The sequence below is a fragment of the Pseudorasbora parva genome, chromosome 8 (genome assembly GCF_024679245.1).
Source record: "Pseudorasbora parva isolate DD20220531a chromosome 8, ASM2467924v1, whole genome shotgun sequence".
NCBI lineage: Eukaryota > Metazoa > Chordata > Actinopteri > Cypriniformes > Gobionidae > Pseudorasbora > Pseudorasbora parva.
In genome coordinates, this window is record NC_090179.1 from 44,023,925 (window position 1) to 44,042,495 (window position 18,571).

General features: G+C 32.9%; 2 protein-coding genes across 2 annotated transcripts in view; one reads left to right on the forward strand and one right to left on the reverse strand.

Annotated features, from left to right (window-relative positions):
• The window catches only part of LOC137084878 (complement C1q and tumor necrosis factor-related protein 9), a 367,307-nt gene that overhangs the window by 103,624 nt on the left and 245,112 nt on the right, over window positions 1-18,571 (reverse strand). The window lies entirely within an intron of this gene.
• The window catches only part of zgc:162872 (BAR_ACAPs and ArfGap_ACAP domain-containing protein), a 31,268-nt gene that overhangs the window by 2,218 nt on the left and 10,479 nt on the right, over window positions 1-18,571 (forward strand). The window contains exons 4-17 of the mRNA XM_067451400.1: window positions 37-90; window positions 220-278; window positions 760-943; window positions 2,106-2,150; window positions 2,241-2,336; window positions 2,462-2,536; window positions 7,058-7,161; window positions 7,236-7,287; window positions 7,374-7,474; window positions 8,015-8,126; window positions 15,504-15,682; window positions 16,763-16,832; window positions 17,532-17,623; window positions 17,737-17,816. Of these exons, the coding sequence (XP_067307501.1) occupies window positions 37-90; window positions 220-278; window positions 760-943; window positions 2,106-2,150; window positions 2,241-2,336; window positions 2,462-2,536; window positions 7,058-7,161; window positions 7,236-7,287; window positions 7,374-7,474; window positions 8,015-8,126; window positions 15,504-15,682; window positions 16,763-16,832; window positions 17,532-17,623; window positions 17,737-17,816 (1,303 nt within the window). The remainder of the gene's footprint in view (window positions 1-36; window positions 91-219; window positions 279-759; window positions 944-2,105; window positions 2,151-2,240; window positions 2,337-2,461; window positions 2,537-7,057; window positions 7,162-7,235; window positions 7,288-7,373; window positions 7,475-8,014; window positions 8,127-15,503; window positions 15,683-16,762; window positions 16,833-17,531; window positions 17,624-17,736; window positions 17,817-18,571) is intronic.

The window sequence follows — 18,571 nt, forward strand, 5'->3', positions numbered from 1 at the left end:
CCTCACGCTGACCTCTCATTGCTTGTCTTTCTGTAGAATTGCCTGCGTCAGTTCAACCAAGGCCTACAAGAAATGATCCAGTTTCAGACGGTGAGTCTTACTTTGACTGGAACTACGAATCTGATTGGACGAGCCTCTTTCAAAGCTGATGTACGGGCACCTTTGTAGACAATCCCTTGTGCGTATTTGTTCATTATAAATGTGTGTGTGCTCTTGCAGATGCTGTTTGATCAGACTCAGAGAGCCATTACCCAGCAGCTCTCAAACCTGCTTTCACAGTACGTAACACACACACACACACACACACACACACACACACACACACACACACACGTTTGTTTTTGTGACATATGGGGACATTCCATAGGCGTAATGGTTTTTATACTGTACAAACCGTATTTTCTATCCCCTTACACTGCCCCTGCCCCTTAACCTACCCATCACACACACACACACACACACACACACACACACACACACACACACACACACACACACACACACACACACACACACACACACACACACAACCAACCTCTAAACTTACCCATCACAGGAAACATTTTGCATTTATAAGCCTTTTGAAAAGTGGGGACATGGTTAATGTCCTCATATTTCACCCTCTCCTGTAATACTTGTGTCATACCCATGGCATTATACACATTTGTGTCCTGATATTTGTGGCCTTGTCACAAAACAATGACACACACACACACACACGTTCACAGCAGTAAAGCATAAGGGTTTGTTCTGTGACAGATTCGTGCCTCAGATTCGTGACACTCGGCGTGAGTTTGTACGGATCGGAGACGATCTAGAAGCCGCGGTGGTGAAAAACGCGCAGGTCAGCCGACACAAACCCGTCGACGCGGAGCGGGCGACTCACCTGCTGCTCGCCACGCGCAAATGCTACCAACACTTCGCCCTCGACTACTGCCTGCAGGTACTGATGCCATTTTCTGATTTGACTGATTTGGATTGATACTTTATTGATCCTTTACAGGAAATGATATCGTCACGGCAGCTTCAACACTCAAAAGAACAGAACACCACTCTCAAGTCTTTAACGTCAAGTCATTTGAGCTTTAAGCAGCCCATATTCAACATTTTTATAGAATTTACTTTTCTAGTGAAGTCCACATATAATGTTAGTCAGGCAAAACCATTTTTATTTAGTTTTTCATGACCTGTAGAACTAAACAGGCTGTTGTTGTTGCAACTGTCCCTTTAAGACTTAAATCACCCCTTATTTTTTAAATATTATTATTATTATGTTTTATTATTAGCATGTTTTTTTTATATTTTATTATCAGTATATTTCATATTATATTTCTGTTTGTTTTTATATTATATTTTATTATAGGCATGTTTGATATTTTTGTTTTTTTATATTATTTTATATTTTTGTATATTTTTTTTATAGGCATGTTTCATGTTCTTCTTTTAGTTTATGCTTTTATATTATATTATATTTATATTTTTATATAATATTTTATTAAAGGCATGTTTTATATTATATTTTGGTTTATGTTTTTATGATAGTAAATATTTTTATATTATAATTTATTATAAGCATGTTTTATATTTTATATATATATAAATATAAATAAAGGTGCTGGTTATATAATTAGAATATCATCAAAAAGTTGTTTTATTTCAGCTTAAATATTCCATTCAAAGAGTGAAACAACACACACACTGATATGTTTCAAATGTTTATTTCTTTTAATTTTGATGAGTATAACTGAAAACTACGGAAAATCCCAAATTCAGGATCTCAGAAAATTAGAATATTACTTCTAATACAAAGACAGTGGATTGTGGATTTATAATATATATAATTTCATTATTTTGAGGATAAATTATATATAGAAAGAATATTCTTTATTTGGTAACACTTTATTTTACAATGTCTTCGTAAACTAAACTAAAATATAATATAAAAATAAATAAATATAATATAAAAACTTATAAATAACATAATATAACAATATAAATTGAATATAAAATATATATATAATTATTTTGAGGATAATTTGGCCCACACTTGAAGCTGCCCAGAACATGAGTGAAATGTATTGTTTTTCTTTCATCTTTTCTTGCAGCTCAATAATTTCAAGGTCCAACAGAAGCTGGATATTCTGAATTCGGTGAGCTCTAATCATAAATCTAGGTTTGTAAATACTATGACATCTTGTTCAGATAAGTGTAAACTAACTAAAATCATCTTTCTTTCTCAGGTCTTCTCGTATTTTCACGCTCAGTACACGTTTTTCCACCAGGGATTCGACCTGCTGAGAGATCTCGAACCGACCATGAAGACGATGGCCTCTCAGGTCATACACAAACACACACATCACACTCAATTTATTCTCCACACACACACAACATGAGCCCCTTTTGTTTGATTACTTATGTTTTATGGATATTGAAGTTTATTATGAGTGATATCTGTGCGCAGCTCTCTCAGCTGTCGTCTGACTGCACTGCCAAGAGGAAAGACCTGGAAAACACACACCTGCTCGTTCAGCAGAGGGTGAGATTTCACTGCTAATTACGAAAGTTTTGACGACCCCATAAAACAAGTTTGGAGGCAAAATTTAGGATCTTATAGCTAGTGTACTCCGAAAAGTAGTCAAAATACATTTTTACTCATAAAAATAAATAAATACTTAAAACACATTACTCTATGCTCATTACTCAAAAAATACTCAACTCATTACTTAATACTCAAAATACTCACTAGGTCTTACTCAATACTCAAAAAACATTACTCTGTTCATTACTCAAAAAATACTCAAAACACAGTATCAATGCTCATTACTCAACAAATACTCAATACTCATTACTCAACAAATACTCAATACTCATTACTCAACAAATACTCAATACTCATTACTCATAAAATACTCAATACTCATTACTCAACAAATACTCAATACTCATTACTCAACAAATACTCAATACCCATTACTCAACAAATACTCAATACTCATTACTCAACACATACTCAATACTCATTACTCAACAAATACTCAATACTCATTACTCATAAAATACTCAATACTCATTACTCAACAAATACTCAATGCTCATTACTCAACACATACTCAATACTCATTACTCAACAAATACTCAATACTCATTACTCAACAAATATTCAATACTCATTACTCAACAAATACTCAATACTCATTACTCATAAAATACTCAATACTCATTACTCAACAAATACTCAATACTCATTACTCATAAAATACTCAATACTCATTACTCAACAAATACTCAATAATCATTACTCATAAAATACTCAATACTCATTACTCAACAAATACTCAATACTCATTACTCATAAAATACTCAATACTCATTACTCAACAAATACTCAATACTCATCACTCATAAAATACTCAATACTCATCACTCATAAAATACTCAATACTCATTACTCAACAAATACTCAATACTCATTACTCAACAAATACTCAATACTCATTACTCATAAAATACTCAATACTCATTACTCATAAAATACTCAATACTCATTACTCAACAAATACTCAATACTCATTACTCAACAAATACTCAATACTCATTACTCAACAAATACTCAATACTCATTACTCAACACATACTCAATACTCATTACTCATAAAATACTTAATACTCATTACTCGACGAATATTCAATAGTCATTACTCAAAAAATACTCAATACTCATTACTCAACAAATACTCAATAGTCATTACTCAAAAAATTCTCAATACTCATTACTCAACAAATATTCAATACTCATTACTCAACTCATTACTTAATACTCAAAAATACTCAATACTCATTACTCAACAAATACTCAATACTCATTACTCAACAAATACTCAATACTCATTACTCAACAAACTCAATACTCATTACTCAACAAATACTCAATACTCATTAATCAGCAAATACTCAATACTCATTACTCAACAAATACTCAATACTCATTAATCAACAAATACTCAATACTCATTACTCAACACTTATTCAACAAATACTCAATACTCATTACTCAACAAATACTCAATACTCAACACATACTCAATACTCAAAAATATTTAATACTCATTACTCAACATATACTCAATACACATTACTAAAAAAACCTCAATACTCATTACTCATCTCATTACTTAATACTCAAAAATACTCTATACTCATTACTCAACAAATACTCAATACTCATTACTCAACTCATTACTTAATACTCAAAAATACTCAATACTCATTACTCAACAAATACACAATACTCATCACTCAACAAATATCCAATAAGCATTACTCAACTCATTACTTAATACTCAAAAATACTCATTACTCAACTCATTACATACTCATTACTCATTACTCAACAAATATTCAATACTCATTACTCAACAAATACTCAATACACATTACTAAAAAAACCTCAATACTCATTACTCAACTCATTACTTAATACTCAAAAATACTCAATACTCATTACTCAACAAATATTCAATACTCATTACTCAACTCATTACTTAATACTTAAAAATACTCAATACTCATTACTCAACAAATATTCAATATTCATTACTCATTACTTAATACTCAAAAATACTCAATACTCATTACTCAACAAATACTCAATACGCATTACTCAACAAATACTGAATACTCAATACTCAACACATACTCAATACTCATTACTCAACACATACTCAACAAATACTCAATACTCATTACTCATAAAATACTCAATACTCAACACATACTCAATACTCATTACTCATAAAATACTTAATACTCATTACTCAACAAATACTCAATACTCATTACTCAACACATATTCAATACTCATTACTCAACTCATTACTTAATATTCAAAAATACTCAATACTCATTACTCAACAAATATTCAATACTCATTACTCATATCATTACTTAATACTCAAAAATACTCAATACTCAACAAATACTCAATACTAATTACTCAACTCATTACTTAATAGTCAAAAATACTGAATACTCATTACTCAACAAATACACAATACTCATCACTCAACAAATATCCAATACGCATTACTCAACTCATTACTTAATACTCAACAAATACTCAACACTTACTCAACAAATACTCAATACTCAACAAATACTCAATACTCATTACTCATAAAATACTCAATACTCATTACTCAACACATATTCAATACTCATTACTCAACACTTACTCAACAAATACTCAATACTCATTACCAAACACTCAATACTTACTCAACAAGTACTCATTACTCATAAAATACTCAATACTCATTACTCATAAAATACTCAATACTCATTACTCAACGAATACTCAATACTCATTACTCAACAAATACTCAATGCTCATTACTCAACACATACTCAATACTCATTACTCAACAAATACTCAATGCTCATTACTCAACACATACTCAATACTCATTACTCATAAAATACTTAATACTCATTACTCAACAAATACTCAATGCTCATTACTCAACACATACTCAATACTCATTACTCATAAAATACTTAATACTCATTACTCAACGAATACTCAATAGTCATTACTCAAAAAATACTCAATACTCATTACTCAACAAATACTCAATAGTCCTTACTCAAAAAATTCTCAATACTCATTACTCAACAAATATTCAATACTCATTACTCAGCTCATTACTTAATACTCAAAAATACTCAATACTCATTACCCAACAAATACTCAATACTCATTACTCAACAAATACTCAATACTCATTACTCAACAAATACTCAATACTCATTAATCAGCAAATACTCAATACTCATTACTCAACACTTACTCAACAAATACTCAATACTCATTACTCAACAAATACTCAATACTCATTAATCAGCAAATACTCAATACTCATTACTCAACACTTACTCAACAAATACTCAATACTCATTACTCAACACTTACTCAACAAATACTCAATACTCATTACTCAACACTTACTCAACAAATACTCAATACTCATTACTCAACAAATACTCAATACTCATTAATCAACAAATACTCAATACTCATTACTCAACACTTACTCAACAAATACTCAATACTCATTACTCAACCCTTACTCAACAAATACTCAATACTCATTACTCAACAAATACTCAATACTCATTAATCAACAAATACTCAATACTCATTACTCAACACTTACTCAACAAATACTCAATACTCATTACTCAACACTTACTCAACAAATACTCAATACTCATTACTCAACACTTACTCAACAAATACTCAATACTCATTACTCAACAAATACTCAATACTCATTAATCAACAAATACTCAATACTCATTACTCAACACTTACTCAACAAATACTCAATACTCATTACTCAACAAATACTCAATACTCATTACTCAACAAATACTCAATACTCATTAATCAACAAATACTCAATACTCATTACTCAACACTTACTCAACAAATACTCAATACTCATTACTCAACAAATACTCAATACTCATTACTCAACAAATACTCAATACTCATTACTCAACAAATACTCAATACTCATTAATCAACAAATACTCAATACTCATTACTCAACACTTACTCAACAAATACTCAATACTCATTACTCAACAAATACTCAATACTCAAAAATATTTAATACTCATTTCTCAACATATACTCAATACTCATTACTCAACACATTACTTAATACTCAAAAATATTCAGTACTCATTACTCAACAAATACTCAATACTCATTACTCATAAAAGATTGTGTGTTTATTGTCTTAAAACTTGTCTATCTGCATAAAATAGCGATCTAATATATAATATAATATAGTTATATAATATAGATATAATAGAAAAGGCAGTGTCGCCACAACTATGCTCCTTTTTAGGAACTGCCCCAAACCCTGGTTTCAAATGTCAACATGAAAAATAAAACCTGTTTGTTAAAACTTTTCAAAATTGTCATGCCTCAGTCAGTGGATGCTGTGATGTTTCTGGAGGTTAATATATGATGGTTGTGTGTGTTTGTTAGGATGCGTCTGGAGAGGCGGTCATTGTGTGTAATCCGTCTGATGGAGGAACGATTCAAGGCTACCTGTTCAAACGCTCACGCAAGAAGAATAAGACATGGAAGAGGTGAGAGACCTATTTTAGTATCACTGAGATATTTGAATTTTTCTTAACATTTTTAATTCAATCTCTTTCCTCAGGTGCTGGTTTTACACTGAAAATAATCAGTTAATCTACTCAAAATCACACAAGGTAAACCATTATTTACATCAGTCTAGCACTGACTGATCATATCAACATGTTTCTCCTGTTTCAAACTGTGTGTGTGTGTGTTTTAGGAGCAGCCTCTTGTTCTGTTCGATGATCTGCGTCTGTGTGCAGTGAAATCTTTGGATGTGATTGACCGCCGTTTCTGTTTTGAGTTGCTGTCAGTTCAGAAGTAAGACGATGAAATACACACACATATCGCCGGCTTTGTCATCATACAAATCTCCCAAATATTATCCTTATAGCGTAATCATTATGAGCACAAGTTATAATTGCTGCCTCACATGTTCGATGTGTTTGCTTGACTGAATAATTAACAAACCACATTACAAACTGTACATTAGCTGTCTATCTCTGTCATGTGGACATTACTCAAGTATTTACTGTAAAGCTGCTTTGAAACTGTGTATTGGGAATAATAAACTTGAATTGAACTGAACTGAATATCAGTCGTCTGCCCTTCTGGATGATTGTCTCTGCTTCAGACTGTTTTTCTGTGCACTAATTGTCACTGTAAAATCTGAAAAATGTATTTGAATATGTTATGTGCTAAGCTGCATTATTAAATGATATGCAATATTTATTAAAAAGCAGAATACAGGCCAATCTTCTTTGAGGTTGAAGAGTGGCTGCTGCTAATCCAGAGACGTTGTGATTTTAATACAAATGCGATTGTGTTAGTAATTGTGCATCTTTGTGTTTGTGTGCACAGGTGTTGTGTGTTACAGGCCGACTCTGAGGAGCTGAAGTTGGCGTGGATTAACGCCGTGCAGGGCTGTATAGACATGGCGTACCGCGATCAAGTAACAGATCAAAACACTCAGGTGCAAACACACACACATTTGCCCACACTTGGAAGTATTTTGACATCTGTGGATTTACATTTTCTTACAACTTGGCCTTTCAAAAACAGATTCTGAAACGAATCGATGGGTTTGTGTAAGAAAAAATATATCCATTTTTAAAGGGTTAGTTTACCCAAAAATGAAAATAAGCCCATGATTTACTCACCCTCAACTCATGCTAGGTGTGTATGACATTATTGTTTCAGACGAACACAATCATAATTATATTTTAAACAAAAAAGTCCTGGTTAATCTAAGCTTTATAATGGCAGTGAATTGTTGCCTTGTTTATGAAGTTCATAAAAGTGCATCTATCCATCATATAACTGCTCCACACGGCTCCGGGAGTTAATAAAGGCCTTCTGAAGCAAATCGATGAGTTTGTGTGAGAAAAATATCTATATAATATTTAATAATAATAATAATAATTTGTTCGATTTATATAGCGCTTTTCTAGGCACTCAAAGCACTTTACATTGAAGGGGGAATCTCCTCAACCACCACCAATGTGCAGCACCACCTGGATGATGCGACGGCAGCCATATTGCGCCAGAACGCTCACCACACACCAGCTGATTGGTGGAGAGGAGACCGAGTGATGAAGCCAAAAAAATGGAAATGGAAAGATGCTCTTTTATGATGGATAGATGCTCTTTTATGATGATAGATTCTCTTTTATGATGGAAAGATGCTCTTTTATGATGATAGATGCTCTTTTATGATGGAAAGATGCTCTTTTATGATGGATAGATGCTCTTTTATGATGGAAAGATGCTCTTTTATGATGGATAGATGCTCTTTTATGATGATAGATGCTCTTTTATGATGGAAAGATGCTCTTTTATGATGATAGATGCTCTTTTATGATGGAAAGATGCTCTTTTATGATGGATAGATGCACTTTTATGATGGAAAGATGCTCTTTTATGATGGATTGGTGCTCTTTTATGATGATAGATGCTCTTTTATGATGATAGATGCTCTTTTATGATGGAAAGATGCTCTTTTATGATGGATAGATGCTCTTTTATGATGATAGATGCTCTTTTATGATGATAGATGCTCTTTTATGATGATAGATGCACTTTTATGATGGAAAGATGCTCTTTTATGATGGATTGGTGCACTTTTATGATGGATAGATGCTCTTTTATGATGGATAGATGCTCTTTTATGATGATAGATGCACTTTTATGATGGAAAGATGCTCTTTTATGATGGATAGATGCTCTTGAAAGATGCTCTTTTATGATGGATTGGTGCACTTTTATGATGGATAGATGCTCTTTTATGATGATAGATGCTCTTTTATGATGGATAGATGCTCTTTTATGATGATAGATGCTCTTTTATGATGATAGATGCTCTTTTATGATGATAGATGCTCTTTTATGATGGAAAGATGCTCTTTTATGATGGATAGATGCTCTTTTATGATGATAGATGCTCTTTTATGATGATAGATGCTCTTTTATGATGATAGATGCACTTTTATGATGGAAAGATGCTCTTTTATGATGGATTGGTGCACTTTTATGATGGATAGATGCTCTTTTATGATGGATAGATGCTCTTTTATGATGATAGATGCACTTTTATGATGGAAAGATGCTCTTTTATGATGGATAGATGCTCTTGAAAGATGCTCTTTTATGATGGATTGGTGCACTTTTATGATGGATAGATGCTCTTTTATGATGATAGATGCTCTTTTATGATGGATAGATGCTCTTTTATGATGATAGATGCTCTTTTATGATGATAGATGCTCTTTTATGATGATAGATGCTCTTTTATGATGGAAAGATGCTCTTTTATGATGGATAGATGCTCTTTTATGATGATAGATGCTCTTTTATGATGATAGATGCTCTTTTATGATGGAAAGATGCTCTTTTATGATGGATAGATGCTCTTTTATGATGATAGATGCTCTTTTATGATGATAGATGCTCTTTTATGATGGAAAGATGCTCTTTTATGATGGATAGATGCTCTTTTATGATGATAGATGCTCTTTTATGATGATAGATGCTCTTTTATGATGATAGATGCTCTTTTATGATGATAGATGCTCTTTTATGATGGATAGATGCTCTTTTATGATGGATAGATGCTCTTTTATGATGATAGATGCTCTTTTATGATGATAGATGCACTTTTATGATGGAAAGATGCTCTTTTATGATGGATTGGTGCACTTTTATGATGGATAGATGCTCTTTTATGATGATAGATGCTCTTTTATGATGGATAGATGCTCTTTTATGATGGATTGGTGCACTTTTATGATGGATAGATGCTCTTTTATGATGGATAGATGCTCTTTTATGATGATAGATGCACTTTTATGATGGAAACATGCTCTTTTATGATGGATTGGTGCACTTTTATGATGGAAAGATGCTCTTTTATGATGGATTGGTGCACTTTTATGATGATAGATGCTCTTTTATGATGGATAGATGCTCTTTTATGATGATAGATGCTCTTTTATGATGGAAAGATGCTCTTTTATGATGGATAGATGCACTTTTATGATGGAAAGATGCTCTTTTATGATGGATTGGTGCTCTTTTATGATGATAGATGCTCTTTTATGATGGAAAGATGCTCTTTTATGATGGATTGGTGCACTTTTATGATGGATAGATGCTCTTTTATGATGGATAGATGCTCTTTTATGATGATAGATGCACTTTTATGATGGATTGGTGCACTTTTATGATGGATTGGTGCACTTTTATGATGGATAGATGCTCTTTTATGATGATAGATGCTCTTTTATGATGATAGATGCTCTTTTATGATGGATAGATGCTCTTTTATGATGGATAGATGCTCTTTTATGATGGATAGATGCTCTTTTATGATGGATAGATGCTCTTTTATAATGGATAGATGCTCTTTTATGATGATAGATGCACTTTTATGATGGATAGATGCTCTTTTATGATGGATAGATGCTCTTTTATAATGGATAGATGCTCTTTTATGATGATAGATGCACTTTTATGATGGATAGATGCTCTTTTATGATGGATAGATGCTCTTTTATAATGGATAGATGCACTTTTATGATGGATAGATGCTCTTTTATGATGGATAGATGCACTTTTATGATGGAAAGATGCTCTTTTATGATGGATTGGTGCACTTTTATGATGGATAGATGCTCTTTTATGATGATAGATGCTCTTTTATGATGGATAGATGCTCTTTTATAATGGATAGATGCACTTTTATGATGGATAGATGCTCTTTTATGATGGATAGATGCTCTTTTATGATGATAGATGCTCTTTTATGATGGATAGATGCACTTTTATGATGGATAGATGCTCTTTTATGATGGATAGATGCACTTTTATGATGGATAGATGCTCTTTTATGATGGATAGATGCTCTTTTATGATGATAGATGCTCTTTTATGATGGATAGATGCTCTTTTATGATGGATAGATGCTCTTTTATGATGGATAGATGCTCTTTTATGATGATAGATGCTCTTTTATGATGGATAGATGCTCTTTTATGATGGATTGGTGCACTTTTATGATGGATAGATGCTCTTTTATGATGATAGATGCTCTTTTATGATGGATAGATGCTCTTTTATGATGGATAGATGCACTTTTATGATGGATAGATGCTCTTTTATGATGGATAGATGCTCTTTTATGATGGATAGATGCTCTTTTATGATGGATAGATGCACTTTTATGATGATAGATGCTCTTTTATGATGGATAGATGCTCTTTTATGATGATAGATGCTCTTTTATGATGGAAAGATGCTCTTTTATGATGGATAGATGCTCTTTTATGATGGATAGATGCTCTTTTATGATGATAGATGCTCTTTTATGATGGAAAGATGCTCTTTTATGATGGATAGATGCTCTTTTATGATGGATAGATGCTCTTTTATGATGATAGATGCTCTTTTATGATGATAGATGCTCTTTTATGATGATAGATTCTCTTTTATGATGATAGATGCTCTTTTATGATGGATAGATGCTCTTTTATGATGGATAGATGCTCTTTTATGATGGATAGATGCACTTTTATGATGATAGATGCTCTTTTATGATGATAGATGCTCTTTTATGATGGATAGATGCTCTTTTATGATGATAGATGCTCTTTTATGATGGAAAGATGCTCTTTTATGATGGATAGATGCTCTTTTATGATGGATAGATGCTCTTTTATGATGATAGATGCTCTTTTATGATGGAAAGATGCTCTTTTATGATGGATAGATGCTCTTTTATGATGGATAGATGCTCTTTTATGATGATAGATGCTCTTTTATGATGATAGATGCTCTTTTATGATGGATAGATGCTCTTTTATGATGATAGATGCTCTTTTATGATGATAGATGCTCTTTTATGATGATAGATTCTCTTTTATGATGATAGATGCTCTTTTATGATGATAGATGCTCTTTTATGATGATAGATGCTCTTTTATGATGGAAAGATGCTCTTTTATGATGATAGATGCTCTTTTATGATGATAGATGCTCTTTTATGATGATAGATGCTCTTTTATGATGATAGATGCTCTTTTATGATGGAAAGATGCTCTTTTATGATGGATTGGTGCTCTTTTATGATGGATAGATGCTCTTTTATGATGGATAGATGCTCTTTTATGATGGATAGATGCTCTTTTATGATGATAGATGCTCTTTTATGATGGAAAGATGCTCTTTTATGATGGATAGATGCTCTTTTATGATGGATAGATGCTCTTTTATGATGATAGATGCTCTTTTATGATGGATAGATGCTCTTTTATGATGGATAGATGCTCTTTTATGATGATAGATGCTCTTTTATGATGATAGATGCTCTTTTATGATGGATAGATGCTCTTTTATGATGGATAGATGCTCTTTTATGATGGATAGATGCTCTTTTATGATGGATAGATGCTCTTTTATGATGGATAGATGCTCTTTTATGATGGATAGATGCTCTTTTATGATGATAGATGCTCTTTTATGATGGATAGATGCTCTTTTATGATGATAGATGCTCTTTTATGATGGATAGATGCTCTTTTATGATGATAGATGCTCTTTTATGATGATAGATGCTCTTTTATAATGGATAGATGCTCTTTTATGATGATAGATGCTCTTTTATGATGGATAGATGCTCTTTTATGATGGATAGATGCTCTTTTATGATGATAGATGCTCTTTTATGATGGATAGATGCTCTTTTATGATGATAGATGCTCTTTTATGATGGATAGATGCTCTTTTATGATGATAGATGCTCTTTTATGATGATAGATGCTCTTTTATGATGATAGATGCTCCTTTATGATGGATAGATGCTCTTTTATGATGGAAATAGGCATGTGCCGATATCAATTTTTCATGTTGTGATTAATTGCTGAAGTTTTATCACGATATTGAAATAAGTTGCAAAGAAAAGTGTTGCCATATCATAACAGCTTTAAGAACTATTTTTGTAATAACAAAAATAGCTGAATGTTTAAATACAATAGTGCACCAAAAATACAGCTCTGGAAAAAAAATTAAGAGACCCCTTAACATTGAGAAACAATGAGAAATCAATGTTAAGTGGTCTCTTGATTTTTTTCAGGGCTGTAAAAGTACAATTTTCAAACAGATTAAAGTGCAAAAGAATTAGGCTATAAAGAACAACAGGTAGGCTTACAAATTACAATACCGTCTCATTATTTAATGCATTCACTAAGATTGAGGAACAGCTACATTTGGTACAGAAAGTCTAATGTTTTTGGTGATGTTAGTTAAGAAATACTGATCATTGTTAGTTTTATCATCGGTCCATTAAAAAAGTTATTTTGATTTTGATTGTAATGTTATTAAACAGTAACTAAGATATTAACATTACTTAGAATTATGAATTATTTATATAAGTATTTTTCATTGTCAGTTTGGTAATAATGAATTAACATGTTAACTAATGAAGTCGTATGTCTCAAAGTTTGACTGAACAATAACAAATAATCAGAACAGTTCTAATCATTAGGGCATGTTGTAGTCCAGATTAAAGCATGAACATGTTTAAGTTTGAGAATAAATGGCCTATTAAGTCTTTAAGTATTTGGTGCTGTGATGAACAACATTGAGATTACAAAACGAACGGCTGTTTTAAAAACTACACGCGGTTTGTTTTGTTTGCGGGTTTCCGGGGTAATCGCTGCATTCTGCAGTTCATCAGCGCCCTCTGCTGTCACTGAGCGGCACTTCAGCAGCGCGTCTCCTTCTCCGGTTCAGTCGTGTGCTTGGGCTTGTTTATATCTGAGTGCGTGTCCCTTTGACGCAGAATACAGCGGTGTTGAGCATTTATACGGTTGATGGGCAAAGTATTCTTGAGTGCATTATAAAAAAATTATAAATTTTTAATAAATTATTATTTACGATATTTTATAGTGCCCACGATAACAATATCGTGCATATTCATTATCGTGATAAATCGCATTATCGAAAATCGGCACATGTCTAGATTGAAAGATGCACTTTTATGATGGATAGATACACTTTTATGATGGATAGATACACTTTTATGATGGATAGATGCTCTTTTATGATGGACAGGTGCACTTTTATGATGGATAGATGCTCTTTTATGATGGATAGATACACTTTTATGATGGATAGATGCTCTTTTATGATGGATTGATGCTCTTTTATGATGGATAGATGCTCTTTTATGATGGATAGATACACTTTTATGATGGATAGATGCTCTTTTATGATGGATAGATACACTTTTATGATGGATAGATGCTCTTTTATGATGGATAGATGCTCTTTTATGATGGATTGATGCTCTTTTATGATGGATAGATGCACTTTTATGATGGATAGATGCTCTTTTATAATGGATAGATGCTCTTTTATGATGAAAAGATACTTTTATAAAGGATGGAGGAACTTTTATGATGGATTGGTGCACTTTTATGATGATAGATGCACTTTAATGATGGACAGAAGCTCTTTTATGATGGATAGATGCACTTTTAGGATGGATAGATGTATTCACGTACATGGTCAGTTCTGTTTTAAATGAACATAAAGAGTTGAGAAAGAAAACGCATGTGTAACAGTGTAATGGATCCGTGCGTCAGCTCTTAAAGTGACAGCAGCCTAATAAACCTAATGACAAATTATAAGATGAAATTAAAGATATCTATATGGCAGTTCTCCCCCATTGTATCGATGTCAAAACTGTGGCTAGTTTTAACTTTGGAAAACTACTAAATATACAGTGGCTGGTGAGCAAAAAGGTTAATGTTTAGCCCTGATTGTATTGTGTAATTTGCATATTGTGTGTGTCTAGGTGAAGGAGAGCTCCGCCCCTTTGTCCGTTCCAGACCCGCCCTCTCACCCTCCCGCTCTGGGCGTGGCTCTCCGTGGCGACGGTAACCAGCGTTGCTGTGACTGCGGGGAGGCGGAGCCTCGTTGGGCCAGCGTGAACCTCGGCATCACCATGTGCATCGAGTGCTCGGGCATCCACAGGTCAGCCCTGTTGTGTTCAAATTAGGGCTGTCCCCGACTAAGGATTTACACATTCGAATCAGAATTGTCGAATCTCTCTATAGTCGACCGATAGTCAAATCATCTGTGTGTGTGTGAATGGGTTGGGAGGGGCACGACACTAGTCAGCAGGAGGGTAAAACTATTTTTATTTTCCTTTACACTCAGCACACAGCAACAACTTTTTATAAAGCGACCAAAACTGCCTGCCAACTGACAGACGAACTGACAATGGCTTTCTTATTGAGGTTTAAACAAAAGGAAATGTGGTGGATAAACATCGTAAACCGTTTTCTCATAACATTTTAAAGCCGCGATCGAAAGACAGAACATCACACTAATATATAAAAACATTTTGATAAATAAATCTAAAAAAATACCTGCCTAGAGAGGAAAAGAACACTTTGAGTGCGTTTACATGCACGATCTTAAGCTGATTGTGCCTAAAGGGGTCTCACACCGGACTGAAGCTCAGCGCCGCGTGTCAGGATCTCACACCGGACACACACATTATAAACACGCAAGCTCAGTTTTGAATCGACTTCTGCCAGAAGAGCTGTATGTTGAGTGTATCTTGTAGCACAGGGTGAAATCAGTACATTGACGATTTGAGGGAAATTTAATATAAAACCTTGAAATGGCGCTCTGTGGTGCGGCAGGATTTTAAACAACTTCCTGAGTCGCCGCGGACAGGTGCCGAATGCTGCCGCCGGTGTGTGTGTGTGTTCGAATTTTAAAGGGGCAGCACTGAGCCGCGCCACGTCTTTAAAATATTTAGCACGCCCATATTGCCAAAATGGTATGATCCTCGTTTCATTGCACCTGCGGAGATCGGTGGTCGAATCCGGCTCCGCATACCGATACATCGAATCTTCGACTGTTCGCCGTCACCCCTAGTCCACCTGGCACGTTCCTATTCCAATTGTGTATAAATAGTACACAAACTAGATTGTAGTCAACATTCACAACGTATGTGCTGCTTTGTGTAGTATTATTCAAGAACTCTATGATATTTAAAGTGTTTATTTGATTAAGCATAAGGTTTTTGATTTGTGTTGGCAGGAGTCTTGGTGTTCATCTGTCCAAAGTTCGATCACTCACTCTTGATTCCTGGGAGCCGGAACAGATAAAGGTCCATCAATTGTTTAATTTATCAAATAAAACAGTATAAACTAGTTAAACTAGTAACAGCACTTATTTATCACAGAATTGCATGTCATCATTGCACAGCTGATGCATTACATGTGCAGTAAAAAAAAAGACATATTACCAAATAGCATTAATTTGCTAATTTTAAAGGTGCACTATGTAACATTCCCGTCCGCTAGAGGGCGCTTATTTAAAACAAAGGCTCACGTGACGTCCTCAAGCTCAGTCTGAGCCTGCGCAGTTTGCACATCCATCAGGAAGGGAGTGCTACTGATTGACTTCACTTTTCGCCGTTGAAGTCTATGGGGTCGCTGTGTCCATTTCTTTTACTGTCTATGGGTCACACTGCAGCGAGTAAAGCGTTTCTGCAGAATAAAGCCAGACACCAAAGGTAACGCAGATATGATGTCATTGACAGGCGACTCCCTCAGACGTCCCAGTTTATTGGTTAAAATAGCAATTTACTCACGATTTACAAATATTTGGAAACATTTGGGATATTCTAAGTACTCAACTGAACTAAATATATAACACTGGCCTAGTGGTTTTTGGATATTTTACTGCAAAAATACTACATAGTGCACCTTTAACTGAGTTTTATATTCTAATCTCATCGGCTGTCGGATATGCTCACTTCTGTTTTGCCATTGGTTGATCTTTGTGTTTAACTCCGCCCCCACAGCTGCTATGTGTTCTGGGTAATGAAGTCATTAATGGCATTTATGAGCGTAACCCAACGGATGGACTACAGAAGCCCAGCGCTGGCAGTCCACGGTACGAGTCACACGCACACGCACACGCACACACACACACACACACACACACACACACTTACACAAACACACACGTTTGAACATACACATGATCATCTTCACTGCCTCTCTCAGGCAGGATAAGGAACAGTGGATTCGGTTCAAGTATGTGGAGAAAAGATTTGTGGTGCGTGATCCTGATGGTCCTGATGCTGGTGAGTGTTTGTTTATCTTTTATAAAAAAATGTTTTAAGTATAATACTTAAAATGCATCCTAATAAGCAACTAGTTGATAGTTAATAACTGAACCTTAAAATAAAGTTACTATTATATTATATTATATTATATTATATTATATTATATTATATTATATTATATTATATTATATTATTTTATATTATATTATAATTAAAATAAATAGTTTAATTTTTTTTAAAGTAATCATTAAATATAATTACTTTAATTTATTTAATTTTAAATTATTTGAATTTAAATAATGTAATTATTTATATTTTATTATTAAATCAATTAGATAATTTTAATTAAATAATAAATAAATAATGTAAAATAATAAAATTATTTTAATTTAAATACAAATGCTATAATTAAAACAATAACTATTTTAAAATCAATAATATTTTAATAATGAATTATACAATTATTTCAATACATTTGTATAATTATTAATAAAAATATTTAATAATTAACTGTTTACATAATTAAATTGTTTAATGTAACAATTTTCAATTACATTATTTAAATTATTAATTTTAAAGATTTAAATAATATACTAGGTCTTATTTTTTAAAGTATTATTTAAAATTAAAATAATTAGATTATATTTTAATTATTTATATAATTAAATTTTACAATTGAAAATACAATTATGCAAATAAATGCAATTACATTAATTAATTAAGATATATACAATTAATACAATTTTATATTAGATATTATTTTAGTGATATTT